At 33.4% G+C, this 18,940-nt stretch overlaps 1 protein-coding gene across 3 annotated transcripts in view; it reads left to right on the forward strand.

Moving 5' to 3' along the window:
• The window catches only part of CSMD3 (CUB and Sushi multiple domains 3), a 1,632,969-nt gene that overhangs the window by 1,458,884 nt on the left and 155,145 nt on the right, over nucleotides 1-18,940 (forward strand). For all 3 annotated transcript variants that reach the window (XM_072603249.1, XM_072603250.1, XM_072603251.1), the window contains 2 exons: nucleotides 13,823-13,941; nucleotides 15,560-15,629. In XM_072603249.1, the coding sequence (XP_072459350.1) occupies nucleotides 13,823-13,941; nucleotides 15,560-15,629 (189 nt within the window). The remainder of the gene's footprint in view (nucleotides 1-13,822; nucleotides 13,942-15,559; nucleotides 15,630-18,940) is intronic.

Below are 18,940 nucleotides of genomic sequence, written 5' to 3' on the forward strand. Positions count from 1 at the left end.
TGCTCCTAAAATAGTTTTTTTTTTTTTTTTAAATACCCATTTTCATGTTGGAATAAAGCACCAGCATCAGTTCATTCTGAGCTTAAAGCTCTTCTGACATCATTTATATAAACTGGTTCCACTGCCATGTATTGATACTCAGTTACATTTCCCTGCTTCCATATTGTTAGATACACTTTTGACACTAATAAAGTATCAAGGAAAATTTATCATAGCAGAGTTCAGAGGAATTGAACACTTTGGCCAAAGTGAGCCCCCACTCTCTTTTCAGGAGGAGGGAGCAATGAGTACAGAAGTGAGATGATATATATACTGTTAGTTCAAGACAGATCCTCCCACCAGGAAATGGATTGGTCCATCCTCTGTTAGGTAGGTCACCATTTTCTCTACATGACCATTATGTAACCCCCCCTTAATGATATCTCCCATCCCAAACATGTTCTGACATAGGACCCATGAACAGAAAATGCAGGGATAATTTTATATGAAGTGTGCCTGCTTATATGCATGAATTACATTAAGCAAGCCCAGTGAAGAAAAGCCTTCTCTAGGTAACTCTAGGTCATTCTTCTTGACTAATTCCAGCTAGCTGTAGAATTGGTTCCTTTATCAAAAATTTTGTAGTTTTCTGAAGGCCACTGTCTGTCTTTTGATTGTTAGTCTGCTGGCCTTCTTATTATCTAACTTACTCTCAAGGACTTGATCAGTTAACAGTAACCCATTGTGGAAACTTAACTTTTGCATCTCCCACACATAGTCTGTATATGTCTTTTAAAAATCAAAGAGGTTGATTAATTCACTGTATAATGCCATCAACTTTATTAGATACCTCTCCCTTTTCTTTTATAAACTTGTGGGTGCTCATGTTGTCAAATTTTTATTCTCAAGAATTTCTGGTCCCTCTTTGGTTAATTTCCCATATGGAATTTTAGATTAGACATACTGTCTTTCTCTAAACTCTTTGTAATTGATTTCTCCCTAAGTAGTATCCTTATATAAAAAAAAAATATGAACCTTTCTGTTGATTATGAATTCTGTACTTAAGCTATTTGGAGTTTGTAGTACAAAGAAAGAAATCCTTTTCCTTCCTATACTCAACATTGTTTCTGTGAAATGCCTTCCCAAATTACAATTTGATGTGTAACAATATATTTCTTTTGTCTGCATGTAGTCTCCCCTGTTAGATTGTGACCTCCTTGAGGACAGTGACTATAGTTTTACATTCGTATCCTCAGCTTTTAGCTGGATGCCTTGTATATGGTAAATGTTTAATAAATGCTTGTTGATGAACTGACTTATTTTCAACTAAGCTTTCCAGGGAGAAAATTATATTTTTTTCATCTACATGACAGTTCTTTGTTTGCATTATGTCATTTTATACTTTTGAATCATATTAATTATATTTTCTGGAGACTAATATAAAGTGAATGGGTAAGAGGGGAACTTGGAGATATTCAAGAGTAAATTGAGCCTCACATGATCTCTGATGCTGTGAGTCTTGCAACCTTTGAGTATCTAATGGGTCTTTGGGAATTGAGGGCACCTTATTCCCAAACCAATCATTTGTTCTAGAACAATGAGTGTAGGGTTCCAAATTATAGACAGATTTCTCATTTTTATGAGTGGCTTTGTCAGTACTAGACCAGTTTAGTTTAGATAGGCTATTGAAGAAAGCAAGACTACCAGCATATGAAGAGACTAAGACACACACACACACACACACACACACACACACACACACACACATACATACATATATATATATATATATATATATATCCCTACACACCACAAATTTAAACATTTTTCCTTTCAGCTAAAAAAGAAAAATGTGAGGATATTCAAAGATTGTGACATTTTTAGCTATTCAAAATGAACAGCTTAAACTTATGTTTAAACTCCATTTGAAATATCTATTTGCAAGTGATATGTGTTCTATTTTTAACTTATAGGAATTAAAATCTAACTGTAGATGTTGAATTGGAAGCATCCACTAACAAGCATATATTTCTCACTATATCATGAAATTATTAAAATAAGCATTTCGCTTCAAAGGGATTGATTCCTCCTTTCTTAAACTGTGTGCATTGCATAGCATTAAAAATACCAAGTAATCAAGACCAGTGTATCTTAACATTAGAATATTATAAAACCTTTTGGCTACTGGGTTGTTAATTCATAGGCATCTAATCTTTGTTTCTTCCTATAACTCAAATAGCATAGGAGCCTTGTCAGTTATAAAGCATTTTTCTTGGAATGCATTAAAGAATGATTGAATTTTGATGGAAAACTTGGGAGTTATTTCAGAAAAATGATGTTTGGAGCAAAATTTGAACAAATATGAATAGTTACAACTATAACTGATCAACAGTGTTTTCTGCTCTAGATTTATTGCTGTGTGAGCAGGGCTAGCAAAAAAAAATAATGTGGTGGTTATAAATAAATGTTGAAAATGTGGAGAACTAAGGAGTTGTATTTTTTCACAGGCAGAATAATGTGACACAGACCTGGTTGAATCTGATTTTATATACAAATTTGACTCTGCATCCATTGTGTTTGTCTCTTACTCAGTAAATTAGTATAAATTAATCAACCCAATTCCCATTAAAAAGTTAAAAAGCATTCTTGATTGCCAATAACATGATTTTATAAAATTATAACTTAAGGATACTAAAATACTTTGTGACATTTGATGATCAAATTCTTAATGTTTGCTTCTTATTGTTTGTTTCCAAGACATTTTGTGACCCTTTTTCTTGTTGATTTATTAGAAGAAAACATTTTTAAAAACCCACAAACAATGAATTCCAACCTTTATGAGGAGTTGTCATTCATATATATTTCTTTCTAATTCAGTATTGAATCACTTGATAGGATAAGAGAAATAAATAAAGTTCGTTTTCTTCTTAGCAGCTATTAAACTGCAGGTTCTTAAATAGCAATCTCTCTTTTGCTACTTTTAGAAAACATATGCATTTCATTTGCTAAGACAAAAGGCAATTAGTGTATCCACATATTCAGGGCTTGTTTATTTATCTTCTGTCTTTAGTGAGGCAGTTGTATTGTTCTCATTATATAGGGAGTCAAGACTTATTCATCTATTTCTTGTTTTTATTGGGTAGTTGTATTGCAAATGCAAATGGAGTAGCTGGCAAAGCTGATGTCTTCTGGGGGAAAAAAGGTTAGAAGATCAGAAGCAAATACACAAGACTTCCTTTAAGTCTCAACATCATCCTTACTATATATCAAATCACAAAACCCTATATTCTTATCCTGGTGCAAAGTTGTATCCTAAGGGAAAGTCAGTAAACCCTATATGTAAAAAATCACTTCATTAAGTGTGAGTGATTGCTTGAATGTCCTTACTAGTTAAAACAAGTATAATTGATTTCATTCTTCAGGATTCAAAAAGGACTAAAGAGGTTACATTAAAATAGAATATAAACCAAAAGGCTAGACTAGACCAATGTTGTTGCTGTGTTTGTTCTTCATTCTCGAAGAGGACCGTAACATCAAGATGATGACATGACTTATAGTCGACTTTGATTTCAGTGAGGGAGGGCTGTGCAAGGTCACCAACTTCACTTTCTTCTCCTGAGCCATCTGGGTCCAGTAGCCTGATATTCATCAGGATGACTGGAGACAACCCAGGATGCAATGTGAGAACCTGGCCCTTTCAGGCTAAGGTCTTATCACATATTCACTTTGCATGAGATATACCCATTCAATGAAAAGGCTTCTTTAAGTAGTTACTCAAACGATGGCCCCTTTAATAAAAAAAAAAAAAATAAACTGGCATGGGGAGACCCTCAGGGTTCCTGGGTAAAACAGAAGCAGTTACTGTTGGGTAATTATATTCACTCTATGCTAGCTGGGTGGGGATTTGTCATCCAGATTATGAGTTCTGCAGTAAATTGGATTTAAAGCTGGGTCTTTGAGCAAGAAATACAGCCAGTAAACCCAAAGGAAAAAAGGCAGCTTTTGGCCATGCAGTGTACCTTCCCTTAGGTAGAACACTAGGGGAGGGGAGAGAAAGGGAGGAAAGGAGAGAAGCTGCTATTCATTCACTGGTTTTGTTTGTCCTTCATTCTTGAAGAGGACCATGACATCAATATGTTGACATGATTTGCAGTTGATGGATGGATAGATGGATGGATGCCTGGGTGAGTGGGTAGTTGGGTAGATATGTGGATGGATTGGTGGGCAAATAGATGGATGGATAAATGAATAATAAAGCTTAAAAAGTACTCCTTGATTGATATTGAGAAAATAATCATACATATAAACAAAAAAATTACACAGTTACACAAAATTTACTGTAAAATTTCAAGGATTTCTGGCAGTATAGGCATTGCTTCCATTGATACAAATCATAAACAGAATCATAGACTCCCAGAATTAGAAAAGGACTCAATTGCTATTGAATACGAACCACACCTGGCTAAGGATTCCCTTTGAAATTTTACTTGGTAATGATAATTTATAAATTGTTCTGTGACCTCTAATGAGGAAGAACCTATCAAAACCCATCAAAAATACCCATTTTACTAACATCATTGATAATTATTATATCAATCAATTAACAAACATTTATTTAATGCCTACTATATCTTAGGCATTATCGTAATTGCCAGGGGTACAAGGCTAGTGTCTGACTTCAAGGAACTTATATTCTACTAGGAATACAGTATATTCACAGGTAATTGAATATAGGATACATGTGTGTGCATTTATATATACATATGTATATGTACATGTATGCAATATATAGTAAACCAATGTATTACATTAATAAAATACGTATTGCATATTGTATGATATTACTATAATATGATCTGTAATGCAATATGTAGTGTTACATTGTATGTAATATAATTCCATCTATAACATTGCTTAATGTTCTAGTTAATATAGTGTGTATTGAATTGTATGTTATGTGTACATAAATGTATATATACAGAGAGAGAATGGTACATACATAAATAGATATATGTATGCAATACCAGGTTAAATGATGGACGTTTACTATGTGTTTAAGAGGGAATAAGAAGTACAGGATAAAAGACCAAGAGAATTTGTTTCCTAAGAGTCTGTTACGCTAACCTTAAAGAGAAAGACTCAGAGAAGACATTTTGTTAGAATGATTTTTAACTCATTTATAGAAGAAACATTATCAGAAGTATTCCTAAGAGAGTTGAATTATTATCTTTATGAGATAACTGTGGCAGTATAACTGAAAATATTATATTTCCTTTCTCTCTTGCCTAGAAGAGACTGCATGATATGTTGGAAAGAATGTTGAACATGGAGGTAGAAGTATATGGTTCAAATTTCATTTCTATCCCCTATTAACTGTAAACTTGCTGACGTTCTTTAATTTTTTATTCTCAACTGTTTGGGATTGGACTAACTTCCATCTTCAAGTCCATATTTCTTGTGTTTTATATATGCAGAATAAATTAGAAATAAACTCAGAGGAAAGTCACTAAAATTAAGAAAGAATGGGGAAGGCTTTGTAGGAGGCTTGGAGGAAGCCAGGGAAGCAGGAAGCCGAAATGAGGAAGGAGAGACTGACAGTCAGTGAAAATTACCAGGCAAGAGATCTATTGTTGGTTCAAGTATTAGCAAGGAGAGCAGTGTCCCTAAATTCTGAGTATAAGAAGAGGAGTAAGGAGTGAAAACATTGGCAAGGTAGGAAGGGGTAAAATTATGAACAGCTTTGAAAGACAAGCAGAAGATAAAGGCCTCAACACAACTTGGGGGAAGAAAGAGTGGGGAGACGCCCACGTTCTCTCCTAGAATTCTAGCCTCTTGAAAGTTTATCTCCGTAGGTAATATTCTGGTAAACTCGGTAGTGCAGTGGAATGAGGAAGTCTTCACTTCAAATGCAACCTCAGACATTTAACATCTATGTGATGCTAGGGAAGGGACTTTGCCTCAGTTTCCTTAATTATAAATGGAGACTAGCAGCATCTACCTTGCAGATTTGTTCTGAGGATCAAATGAGATAATGTTTATAAAGCTCTTAGCAAGATATCTTAGGGTCTATGGGCTAGATTTCTTTTTTTTCTCTTCCTATTTATTTATTCTATTATTAAAAAAAAAAAAACTAGAACAGTTAACTCTTTTGCCCCATGTAAGTTTCATTTATGATTTCTTGAAACACAGAATTGGAAACCCAGGCTTTGATAAAACTCATTGGGATTCAAATGTAGCTATTTGCCCATATCTTAACTCCAAATTACTCAGGCTCTCAATGGTTGACCAAGAGTAGGTCCCAGCCCAAGTATCACTTGGTCCTTGTTTGAATTTTGATGGCTCTGAGTGAGTATAAATAGCAATCATTTCTGTTTGGTCCAGAAACCCTGAGACTGAGAGTCTTCCCTTCCCAGATTGATTATTTTTTTTAACTAGGTGAAAGATTTCATTTTTTGCCTCATTTCTTATCTATCTTTAATCACTGAATGGATGTTACCTTAAAAAAACTGAGACCTGGGGAAGTCCTTAGCTTAAAAAGGCCAAGGTCTCTCCACTGCATTACAGTCATCTCCAGTCATCCTGATCTGTATCTTACTACTGGACCCAGATGGTTCTGAAGGAGAAAGTGAGAGCTGGTGACTTTGCACAGCCCTGACTCATTTAAATCCAATTCACTTGCAAGCCAAGACATCACCTTCCTGATATTATTGGTTCTTTTTGAGAAAAAAACAACAAACACAGTACCTGATGTGTATAGTAGGTGCTTTGTAGATGCTTATTCCCTTCCCCTTCTAACCTGTGGCACAATATTCATTCTCTTGTAGTTAACATAAATCTACCATAGAATAATAGATCTAATCCTGGAAGGGAGGCCATCAGAGACCATCTAGAATCACCCTCTCATTTTTCAGATGAAGAAAATGAGACCTAGTGAGTTGAAGTGAGCTGCCCAAAGTCGCAAGCATACTCAGGGTTAGAGATCAGATTCAAGCCTAGGTTTTTTGACTCCAAATCCACTCCCTTTCACTGAACCAGGAACCCAGGAAGATTTGATTAGAGCAACAACATGATATGGAAAAGTAGATATTGAATGAGAATTTGGTAAAGAGTAAAAAAGGAAAATAGAAAAAAATAAATTTACATGGTAACTGTATATTTAAAAGGAATAGCAAGTTACACATAGTAGATTTGCGGTTTCGTGTGCAATCATCTTTTTATTACATTACATTACAGATATGCTTGTTTTATGCCATAAATTAAAAATGAAATATTTTTTAAAATTCATTTTTTTAAAAGTTTTAAAAAAAGAAAGGAAGATGCTAACAGGAGGGAAAAATGTCAGATCTGATTAATATTAAACAAGAGTTGAGTGAAAAAGCAGCAATAACTACTGACCCAAGTATACCAAATCCTTATGAAAATCAGTTATGTACAAATCCAGGACCTCCTTAATGATAACATCATAGGGAATAAACAATATAACTTTATCATCTCACATCTATCTTAAAGATAAAGGCTGAAAGTAAGGATTTTTAATTAAAAAAGTTTTTATATCTTCAATGTCTAACACAAAGTTTGGCACATGGTAGATATTTAATAAATACTTCTTAATGGTAATATTTATTGGATCCCATTATGCTTTTTTATTAGAAATTTGTTTGATTAGGTAGAATGAAATATTGTCCTTCAAGTTCTTTTACATTAAGCTATCTCCCATCCATCTTTCAAAATCATTCAAAATTCTTTGGAATATATAGCAGTAGAATCAATGCTGTTTTATGACCCTCCAATAATAAACAACAGGAAAAGATGGATAAGATGTGTTTGCCTAAGTCATTTGACACTCTGATGAATCCAGTATGGAGTCCAGTTCAAAGAAGGATTCTTTGGAGATGGTAAGACACTTCAGATGCTGCTGCTTGTAGATGACATACAAAACCTTTATGAATATCAGCTATGCACAAATCCAGGGCATCCTCAATGATAGTATCAGAGGTAATAAATAAGCTTTCAAAAGTGATAGTCAACAATGGGTGATGGCTTTACTATTTCACATTTAATTGAAAAGTGGGGATGAAAGTAGGGTTTGTTCCTTTTTTTAAAAGTATTTTTGTATCCCCAGTGCATAACACAAAGTTTGGTTCATGATAGGTGTTTCATACATTTTTCTTAATGCTAATAATCATAAGATCCCATTGCATTTATTGTTTCTTGATTATAAAAAAGCATTTCGTTCAGTAAAAAAAAATACTGCCTTGCAGGCACTTTTTCATCATTATAACCTATCTATCTTTCAAAATCATTCAAAAATTTATGGAAGATTTAGCAATGGAAATAACTTCATTCTGTAACTGCTGCCATTCCTAATTTCAACTCCACAGAACGAGATGCCCCTGTAAGAAATATCCCTTGACCTCCTCCCTTCCCTCTTCCTGCTTTCCTGACTCCTTTTATATACTGTCTCCCCCCATTACATTTTAAGTTCCTTGAGGGACTGTCTTTTTTTAAATCAATTGTATCCTCAGGATTTAGCACAATGGTTGGCACATGGTAGACACTTAATGAATACCTATTGGATTGAATTGGATTAGACTGAATAGTATCAGAACTAATGATTGGTATCACATAGAGGAAAATAGAGAGACTCATATTGAGTCAAAATATGTTCTGGCATATAAAGAATTAAGAACCATGAAGAACAAGAATACAGGGTGATATTAAGAAATTATGTGACAAGAAAAGAAGATGCGCTAATCAGGTGACAAGAATGAGGGAAGAGGTAACAAGAAGTTGGACTGTGACAATAGTTTTCCCTCCCTACAAGTCCAGAAAAAGTGAAAAGGACTTTCAGTATTTTGGATGGATATCCTATAGCGAAAGTTTTGGAGAACAGGGATGGGACTCTCTTTTAGAGTGCCAGGGCAAGTCATTTAATGCCTTGGGTAACTTTCTAAGACTAAATTACAGAGAGGTTAGCCAATCAGTCAAGATGCATTTAGTAAGTGTTTACTATGTGCCAGGAACTTTGCCAAGTTCTGGGAATACAAAGTGTATTAAAAATTAATTTATGAAATTATGAAATGGGAACAGTCATACCCACTTCTTTGGGTCCTTGCCAGGAAAGATGACTATTGATAATGGTAAACAGGGCAGCAATCACACTGTAATTAAAAAAAAAGGAGGGCATGGGGGCAAAAAGCCCAGAAAGGCAGAGACAAGGCACAAAAGTGGTTCAGAGGCAGATGGTATGAGAACAGAGAATGGGATGTTGAAGAAAGGCAGGCAGAGTGAGGGAGAAATAAGAAGGGGGAGAGGCAGAGAATATTACTCAGGAAACCATGGATTAGAGTTAGGACCACTAGGCAGAATGGAAGTGAAAGAGAGATGAGGAGTGAGACAGAAGTTTGAGATCTCAGTTTTGTATTTTGGGAGGGCAACAGACCAACCCATTCATTCCCCATCTATTGTGCAAGCTCCCAACTAACCTTGGGATTAGTTCAATAACATATCCAGATCATCTTAAATATTTCTGTAAAATTTCAAAGTCATTATTCCAAAGTTATCTGCACTTTTTTGATGTTCTGTTAGTGGAGATCTGGAATACATATGGAATTTAGGACTAGATTTTTGACAAACAGCACCTAGATGGTTTCCTCTTATTCAGCACATGTAACTAGAATTTGAATTTTAGTGTATATATGGTACAATTTGTAAATTAAACTCCTTTGATCTTTGGGACAGTTTGTATGCTACTTCTGAACTTCCTTTTGCAATGTTATTTCTTGCTAAAATTTATTTACTGATGAAAAGCAGAGGCGATGGTCATGGGGACCAGAACAAGATACAATTTTAACACACAAAGAAAAGCAAAAACATTCCTTACCCTCAAAGAGCTCACTGCCTAATGGAAGAGACAATGTATTAATAAATAGGTATGTACAAGATATATACAGAATAGATGGAACATAAACTCAAAGGGAAGAAGTATTAGAAGCAGAAGGGCTGAATTGAGCCTAGCTTTGAAGAAATCACAGGCAATCTAAGAAGTAGAGGTTAGAAAGAAAATTCCATTCATGGAGAAAAGCTAGTACAAAGTCCATCAAATGGAGGATAGACTCTCATGTCCAAGGAACAGGCACTGTGGCAAGTTATGGTAGTTGAATGGAGAGTAGATTGGAGTGGGGAGACACCTGATGTAGGGAGACCAATCAGAAGATGACTGCAATAATCCAGGCATGAAGTGATGAATTTCTGCACCAGGGTTATGGTCAATCAAAGGTTTTATCTCCAATAGTACCATATCTACCCTTAATATCCTAAACTAACCCATTCATTCCCCATCTATTGTGCAAGCTCCCAACCTCCTCATTCTGAGCTAGGCTTCAGCTGCTTGGTACATTTATAACCCCCCAGCATCCAGGAATCCAAGGCACATACTGGCCTCCCAGCTAAACTCCCAGGGGAGGTACATGCCTCTTAGAAGTCAAGATATGCTCTCTAAGAGAGAGAGGTCTATGAGTGTAATCAATCCCCACATCCCTCCTCTTTGCTTTTAGATGAAACATGGGATGAGTAGGCACAAATAAATTGTTCACTTGATCACCAATCCATTATGTTCTCTTTTCCCCAACACTCACCCATTTTCTACACTTTCTTTTTACTATTCTTTTGCTAAGCATTAGTATGATTCTCAAATTTCACTCACTGCACGTAAGGAGTTTCCAAATCCTTTCATTTCTTTCTCTACAACATATCTCACTTATGTCCCTTTCTCTTTGTTCTCCTGACCACCAACCTCATTCAGGCACTCATAGTCTTTTGCCTAGACTATTTCAATATCCTTCTAATTAATTTCATAGCTTAAACCTCTCCCTATCTCCAATCTATTCTCCATATGACTTGCAAAGTGATTTGCCTGAAGTACCCATCTCCTACTGTTATTAATCTACTCATTAATCTATAGGAGCTTCCAATTCATGGTAGGGTCAAATATTATTTCAACATTGTCTTGTGTTTTAATTCTGTTTTCTGTATGATTGATAATGTAAATATTTATTAATACAGTAATGCATATATGTATGTATTCAAATACTCAAATAGATCTGTGATTTCACTGAACTGGCATCTCACTCCATTGACACAGATTTCAACCCTCCTATGTCAGACCATGCTCGACAACCTTTATGAAACACTTTGAAAGTCTCCCATTAGTGAAAGGACCTACCTAGTATGATGCAGACTTTTTAAAAACCTTTATCCCATCGTCAGTAGGGTTCCAGTGAAGTACTTTGGACATTCACCTACTAATCCCCTGTCCTTAACACATGACCAGATCATGTCTCTTTATAAATTAGTAAATACACATATATTAGGAGTTGAGGGTAGAAGTATACAATTAAAAAATAATCTATAGAACTATGTGACTCTAGATATTTAGAGACCACTGGGTTAGAAGATCAGTCTGATCTCTTGCAACAAAGCCACAATAATCCATTGACTTAAATATTTAAGATTAAAATAAAAAATATATGTTAAAATTTATAAAATTGCCAATTGGCACTAATGCTCATGGTTGCACACACACACAGTTTCTCTGGAAAATTATAGAAGGTAGACCCTGTTATTTATCAAAACAATTGAATTTACCAAGCATACATCTTAAGACTCTGTAGAGAATATATCAGTGAATTAATAATTTATGAAATGGGATAAGCACCCCCAATTCTATGGGTACTCTCTGTGAAAGATCACAGCTGTTAATGAGAAATAAAATGGCAATCAAGCTATAATTAGACATAGAGGTTGGGGGGCAAATAACACAGAAATTACCAAGTAAAGTGGTAAAAGGGGTACAAAAGCAGAAGGCATGGGAACAGAGAATGGAATGGTGAAGGAGGGGAGGCAATTAAGGACAAAAAGGATGGGGAGGGGAAAGGCAGAGATTATCACATGCATAACCATGAATTAGAGTTGGAAATACTAAGCATCATGGACCTGATGGAGGTGAAAGAGTATTCATGGGATAGTAATATGAAGCCTTGTTTTTGTTTTTTTTTGGGGAAACAGACCAACTCCTATCTGAGCCATTTTGGAGTTGATTCATTAATGTATCCAAATCATTTCAGAGTTGTCAGTAAAACTTCAGTTAACATGTCCATGTAATCTCAAAATTATCAGATTTGGTCACCTGCTGTTCTTTATTGTAGAAGTCTTCCACTTATCTAGGATTTATATGTCATCAGATCAAAAGGTAGCAGCTTACTGTCTTCCCCTGATTTAGTACATATGATCAGGATATGGTTTTTGGTTGATATGTGATAAAATTTGTAAATTATACTTCTTTGACCTTTTGGACAGTTTGTATATGACTCCTAGGGTCGACTTTGCAATCAGTTTTTCTGCTGTTGTTTCTTTATACTGACTATTTATAAACTTATTGTACTGATTAGGGATGGGATTTTATCAGGGGTACCAGAACAAGATGTAATTTTTATACAACCAAGCTTTGACTAAATAGCAAATGACTGTGAATACATTTCATGTTCTAAACCCAAGCTTAGTGTTATGGGCAATTAGATAAAAGCATATTAGTGAAAATATTTCTACATATTTGCCAAAATTTAGAAGTAACAAAGACTTTAAAACAATTCCAAAATCATATATGTTATGGGATGAAAAGACCTTTCCACATCTATTGTAGTTTCTAAGAGTTGAAAGATTTCAGTTTCTGACATAAAGCTTGTAGTAAATACAGATAAATTTTCTTTTTGCTTTTATTATTTGTAGCATTGTTTTATTTTCTATGATGATTTGATTTCTAAAAGAAAATTATTTCAAATGTCCAACTTTGTACTATTTGCAGTTTGACAGTGAATGACAGTATCTCAAAACCTGATGCTAAGTGTATGATGACATGAATTTAATTTAATGGCTACAACGTTCAACATATCATTATAGTGATTTGGATATAATATGTAAAGGACACTTTCACTGATAAATATAGCACATCATTTTTAACTGGTAATACTTTCCCTTAATGTGTTCCAGACACTCATTTGATTTCATCCCAGAAGTACCATTAGAAAGAAATGAGTCAGTAGTAAGTGTTTGTGTGATTTCTTGGGATACAAAGTTCTCAATAGACTGTGTCAACATGCATCTACATGATTGAAAAAGCATTGTTTTGGCCAAAATTAAGCAATGTTTCTAATGCCTTAAATGATTTCCTGTAGGGAAACCTTTCATGAAAAGCTTTAATTCAGTGTTTTGTTTGTCTTTGTTGAAAAATTTCTTGCCAAATCTTTCTTTTCTTTCTTATAAAGAGTAGCAGTGTTTTGATCTGTTTTCTGACCTCCATTGCAGACCTATGAATGAATGTAAAAATTGAGGGAAAATTGCAGACATCAAGAGGAGAATAGATTCTAGCCTCCTTTACTGTACTATTTCAAGAAAAAAAATTACCAACTTGTTTCTACATTTCTATAATATTGAAAATTTAGAAATATTTCTACCAAATTAAACCATCATCATATTATAATAAAAATATATATTAGAGTGTCATTATAACACATGATTTTGTATAATCCTATTACATGTCAAACTCTTGTCAAAATTTTTTATACTCTAGCTCCTAAACAAATTTGCATTGTAACTAGTTTTCTGGGGTAAACTAAGTTTGTATGAGGTTACAGTGTTTATAAATTATATGTAATCCTCTTCAATAAAATTTCAAATGGCAGTTTCAAAACCTATTTTATGAGGTGTTCTATTCAGTACTAATAACTGAAGTATGATCACTCAACATTGGTACTTTCTTCAAATTCTTTAAATTAATTTTTCCTAGCAATTGGGTTGGATTCTTGTCCTGAACCACAGACTCCAAGCAGTGGAATCAAAATTGGAGATAGATATATGGTTGGTGATGTAGTATCCTTTCAGTGTGATCAAGGATATTCCCTTCAGGTAAGACGAATTTGAGAAAAATGTTTTAATCTTCATGTTCCATTCCATTAGCCAATATGCTTAACAATTGATTATCAATAGGTTGATGAGCAGCTTTTTGTATTATCTGTATCAATCACAGACCATCCTGTTATTGAGCTAATTAAGTCAAGAGGAATTTAGAATTGGAGGTGAAGGAAGTATGAATGTAAAAGTATGTGCATTCATTCCGAAGCAAATACAAATGATATTTCTAGACCCTTTGGCATTTTATACATATGTTTATATTTTTGTAATGTAATTATATACGTAATCATATGTATATTTGCATGTGTTTATATATATATATATTTATACATACATGTTTACATGTCTATATATTTACTACTTCTTTCCCTTAACAAGTATTTTTGAGTATAAAACATACTCTTGAATTTAAAGTAACAGTGTTCTTGAAATACTCATGAAAGCCCCCAAGGAAATAAGGCCCCTTAGTAAAAATTATTTTCTAAAGTTAGATTTTCAAAAAAAGTAATAATTTAAGTTATTTAGTTTAATGCAATGGACCAGTTATTTATTTTACAAAAGGAAATTTTTCAAAGTATTAATGATCGTACTTTAGACATCTACTAATTTATATTAATTTATCATTTTCAAAAATATTAAATTTACTTTCAACATATCATTAAACGTTATGTATATTTTCTGTGTTATGAGAATGTTTTTTGTTGTTTCATTGGAGGCTATCAAAATCCTACGTTCATTTTTGCTTAACAGTCCTAAAATACTGCTGTGAAACAACCATATATAAATTGAAAAAAAAGTAGGAAGATTACTTAGGAAGTAATTTATTCAAAAGAACTATGGAGAAGAAAAAATTTTAAATCAATTCCATAAATAAATACCAAAATAAATACCATAAGAGAGCAAAGATACAAGTTAAATTCGGTGTTCTTTTATTTTTTTAAACAGGTTCATATGGTAAATAAGGAATATCAAATTGTTTTCTTTAATTTTATGAAAGGATTTGACTTCCATTCATAAATGTACCTCTTTTTATTTAAAAATTATAATGTATATTTCTTAAAACATAAATTATAAACTAATGTGTTTATGATACTTCCACTTATGTGTCTTTGTTGAATTATAATGGCATTTTATTTTACCAGATAACAGATGAAATCACAGATCTTAGTATCAAGAATATCAAGATCTAATGCCAATCTTGCAGAATTGTGGTTTATTTCCAGACACTAAAAGATACATATAAATATAAGAAAATAAAGCTGAGAAAGCATCTTAAATACTCTTTATTATTTATATTCCTACTTTATGTACAAGCAGTTTCTTTGATGTAGTATGTGTGTCTGGCAACAAGGATTCATAAAGGGATTAAACAAACATCCCTCCCTTTTAGGAGTTCACAATCAAATGGTGGGAAAATGCCAATAATCATATAAGATATATAAAGTGTAATGGAAAGTAATCTGGGAAGGAATGCTAGGGAGTACAGAAGAGAAAGTGGAGAAGAAAAAAGCCTGCCGAAGATGGTGGAATTTTCAGTATTTTAACAGAATCTTAGAGTAATTCAAGACCTCTCAATAGCTCCTCTGTTGAACTACATTGCTTATAATTTTAGGGGCATTCTCATATCACCTGTATGCCTGGACCTGTAAGAAGGTGGAATTATCCTATTCCAATTTGTTTAGGTAAGTCTAATGATTAATTCTTATTAAATTGAAACATTTCTATTTTGCAATTTTATTTTTCAAATATCCAGTACTGGGCAGGGAAGTGAGTGGGAGAGAAAGGAAGTCTAGGAAATTAATGATTTATTGCAAGTTGTAGAAAGGTTCTTATCTCCATTACATATTCAAAAACATACTCTGATGGGTTAACTGCACCCCAGCATTTTAGTATATCCTCAAGACTTCTTTATTACTTAAGAATAAGGTGTCAATAAATATCGTATTTCATCAAAAACTTATTTCTGTACTCTTGATATATTTTAATGTCTAATTATTTTTAACCGTGTTAATTGTTTTACCTAACGTTGACTGTCAGTGGCATCAGTGGTATAAACATAACTTGATTTATCCATCACTTTAAAAAAAAATAAACATTTTACTGAAGTCTTTTTGCCAAGATTTTACTTTAAATTTTGGAACTATATTAATTTTACATTTATCTTTATTTATTCATCCCTTCTTTAAGTGTTAGAACAGAACTTGACTCAGTAAAAGGAGTTTACTAAAATAAGAAAAAGTTACCAATTGAAAGAAAGCAGTACGTTTAGAAAAAGACTGTTTCTTACTGGATTCCTGTTTTCTTTTCTTTCTTAACTTTTGGAAGCACCAGAAGCTCAAATAAAATAGCAAAACACTCATTGGTTTCTCTAGACCTGAATAGATAAGGGTTTTTCTTGTTCTGGAGCATTTCCAAGCTGATTCCAAGGATGGGGAGAAGGGAATAAGTATTTATATAGCACCAGCTATGTGTCAGGTAGAGTGCTAAGTGCTTTACAGACATTATCCACTAATAGTTATATAGCACTTACTATGTTCCAGGTACCATCCTAAGCACATTATCCTCCTTATCTCAATTTGATCCTCACAATAACTCTGCAAGGCACTTGCTATCATTATCCCCATTTTACAGATGAGGAAACTGAGGTAAATGGAGGGATAATTGAGTTGCTCAGGGTCACATAACTAGTAAGTAAATATCTGAGGCCAGATTTGAATTCAAGTCTCCCTGACTCCAGGCCCAGAGCTTTATCCACTGCACCTCTTAGCTGCCTAACTCAATTCATCATATAACCACTTCTTCTCAAAGGGAAGAAATCTAGGTTTAGTCACTCTAGTAACAGCATATGCCCTTCTGTTTCTGACAGTATTGACTTTTATTTGAATGTTCTCTACTTTGTCTTTTCTCTCTGGTTCATAGATCATATACCTGTGATCTGGACCTGGAAAGAATCTTAGAGCTCATCGACTTCAGACCTTAATTTCATAAAATGATTAAGCCAGATTCCAAATAGGTTAGGTAATTATCCCATGAGAACATTAGTAGTCTCAATAGTAAGTGGCAGTGCCAGAATTCAAACCAGGTCCTCTGTTCTCTGTCAGGAGATAAGAGCACAAGAGTCACCCAACTCTTGTTTTATTTTGCTTGTATTCTCTTTGTCAAGGAAAATGATTCTTGAATTGTAAAGGAGATAATAAAAGTAGTTAATAGGGAGTTAAAGTCAAGATAAATAGAAAGATAAGAAGAGAGTACCTTAAGTCATGCGGTGTTAAAGATGCTGGTAATTGATACACATTTATTTAGCACTTTAAAATTTACAAAGCACTCTAAAAATATTATCTCATTTTAACAAACTACCTGTGTTTAATGACCCAAATGTTTGTTTTTTCCTTTTACTAAAAATTATCATCATGTGAGGAATCTGGTAACAATATATTTCCCTTTTAGAGGAATTTCTTCTTTACTGAAATTCTAGAATTTTTCATTAAATTATCTGCTTCCATTTTACATCAAGCACTTCAGAGTCTGAAATTTAAAATGAATTAAACCAATGGGCTATAACTGAATATTAAAGATTACCTTAGGTCCAGGAAAGATGATTTAAATTGCTTTAAATAATCGATCAAACATCTGTTACTTATTAAGCACCTACTCTGTGTCAGACTTTGTTGATTGATGGCTAGACTCTAGGGATATATATATATATATATATATATATATATATATATATATATATATATATATATAGAGAGAGAGAGAGAGAGAGAGAGAGAGAGAGAGAGAGAGAGAGAGATACACACACACATATATACAAAGAATAACATAAGGCCTATTTTCAATGATTTTATTTTCCATGGAGGTAGATAACAAGTAGATCTTATATGTGTGTGCATCTTTACATATACAGTATGATTTTTTAAAAAAATTAATAAATACAAATATATAATAGTAGTTAAATATAAAGCAGTTTGGGAGGAAGAGATCTAGAAACTGATCAGATCAGGAAAGGCTTAATGTGCATTATGATCACTGAGCTACAACTTAAAAGAAAACAGGAACTTTGAAGAAAAGATAACACTAAGTTCTTTCCAGGCATGTTAGAGGATCTGTGAAAAGTCATAGACACTAGACTGAGAAATCTAAGTCATGGTAACAAGTTTATGAGAAAAGTATACAGAAGTCTAACAGGGAGCTGATTCTCACTGTATACTTAAAAGAAAGAATTCCTAATGAAGGTTATCTGCAAACACAATCTAGTCAGTTGATTTAAAAGAAAAAAAAAATGCCGTACCAGTTGTTGGATGTCTTATAGACCAGTCATCCCAATTACTGATAGAATTTTTTTTCACAAAATTCATCAAATTTCCTCCAATAATATTTAAAATTCTAAGACTGAGGAGTGAATTATATTTTATAGACTAGGGTTGAATTAAAGTATAGGAAAGAATTTTGTGTACAATGGTCAAAACATTTTGTTTTTTGAGAGCAGTCCACAAATAATAGTGAAGCGCTTCAAAGCTCATAATTATTTGGGTTTACAGAAAGAAATATACTTTAGAAGTGCAAATGATATTTTGTGTGCAATAATTTGCCAACCTGATAATAATTCAAACATTATAAAAGGGATACTTTTTTACCTATCTAGCATGTATAAATATGCAAATGATTAATATTTACTATTATGGTCCATATCGCATACATATAGACATATATGAATACATATAGATTAACATTTTGAAACTGATACAGTTTATGCCCATTAACTCTTTTTTTCACCAAGCAATTTTTTCTTCGACTAATATGTATGTTTATATTGAATATCCCTGTTCTTCTAACTGATTCTCTGCTGTGACAAGATGAACAGGGGATATACACATTTTAAATGGATTTAAGAATTCTGGCATACTTCATGTTTAGTCATTTCATAAGAAAAGGAAAGATCATATTTATGGTGAATTTCTTGTTAAATCTTATTTACATAAGCTAATGGCAA

Source organism: Notamacropus eugenii, chromosome 4 (assembly GCF_028372415.1).
Source record: "Notamacropus eugenii isolate mMacEug1 chromosome 4, mMacEug1.pri_v2, whole genome shotgun sequence".
Lineage (NCBI taxonomy): Eukaryota > Metazoa > Chordata > Mammalia > Diprotodontia > Macropodidae > Notamacropus > Notamacropus eugenii.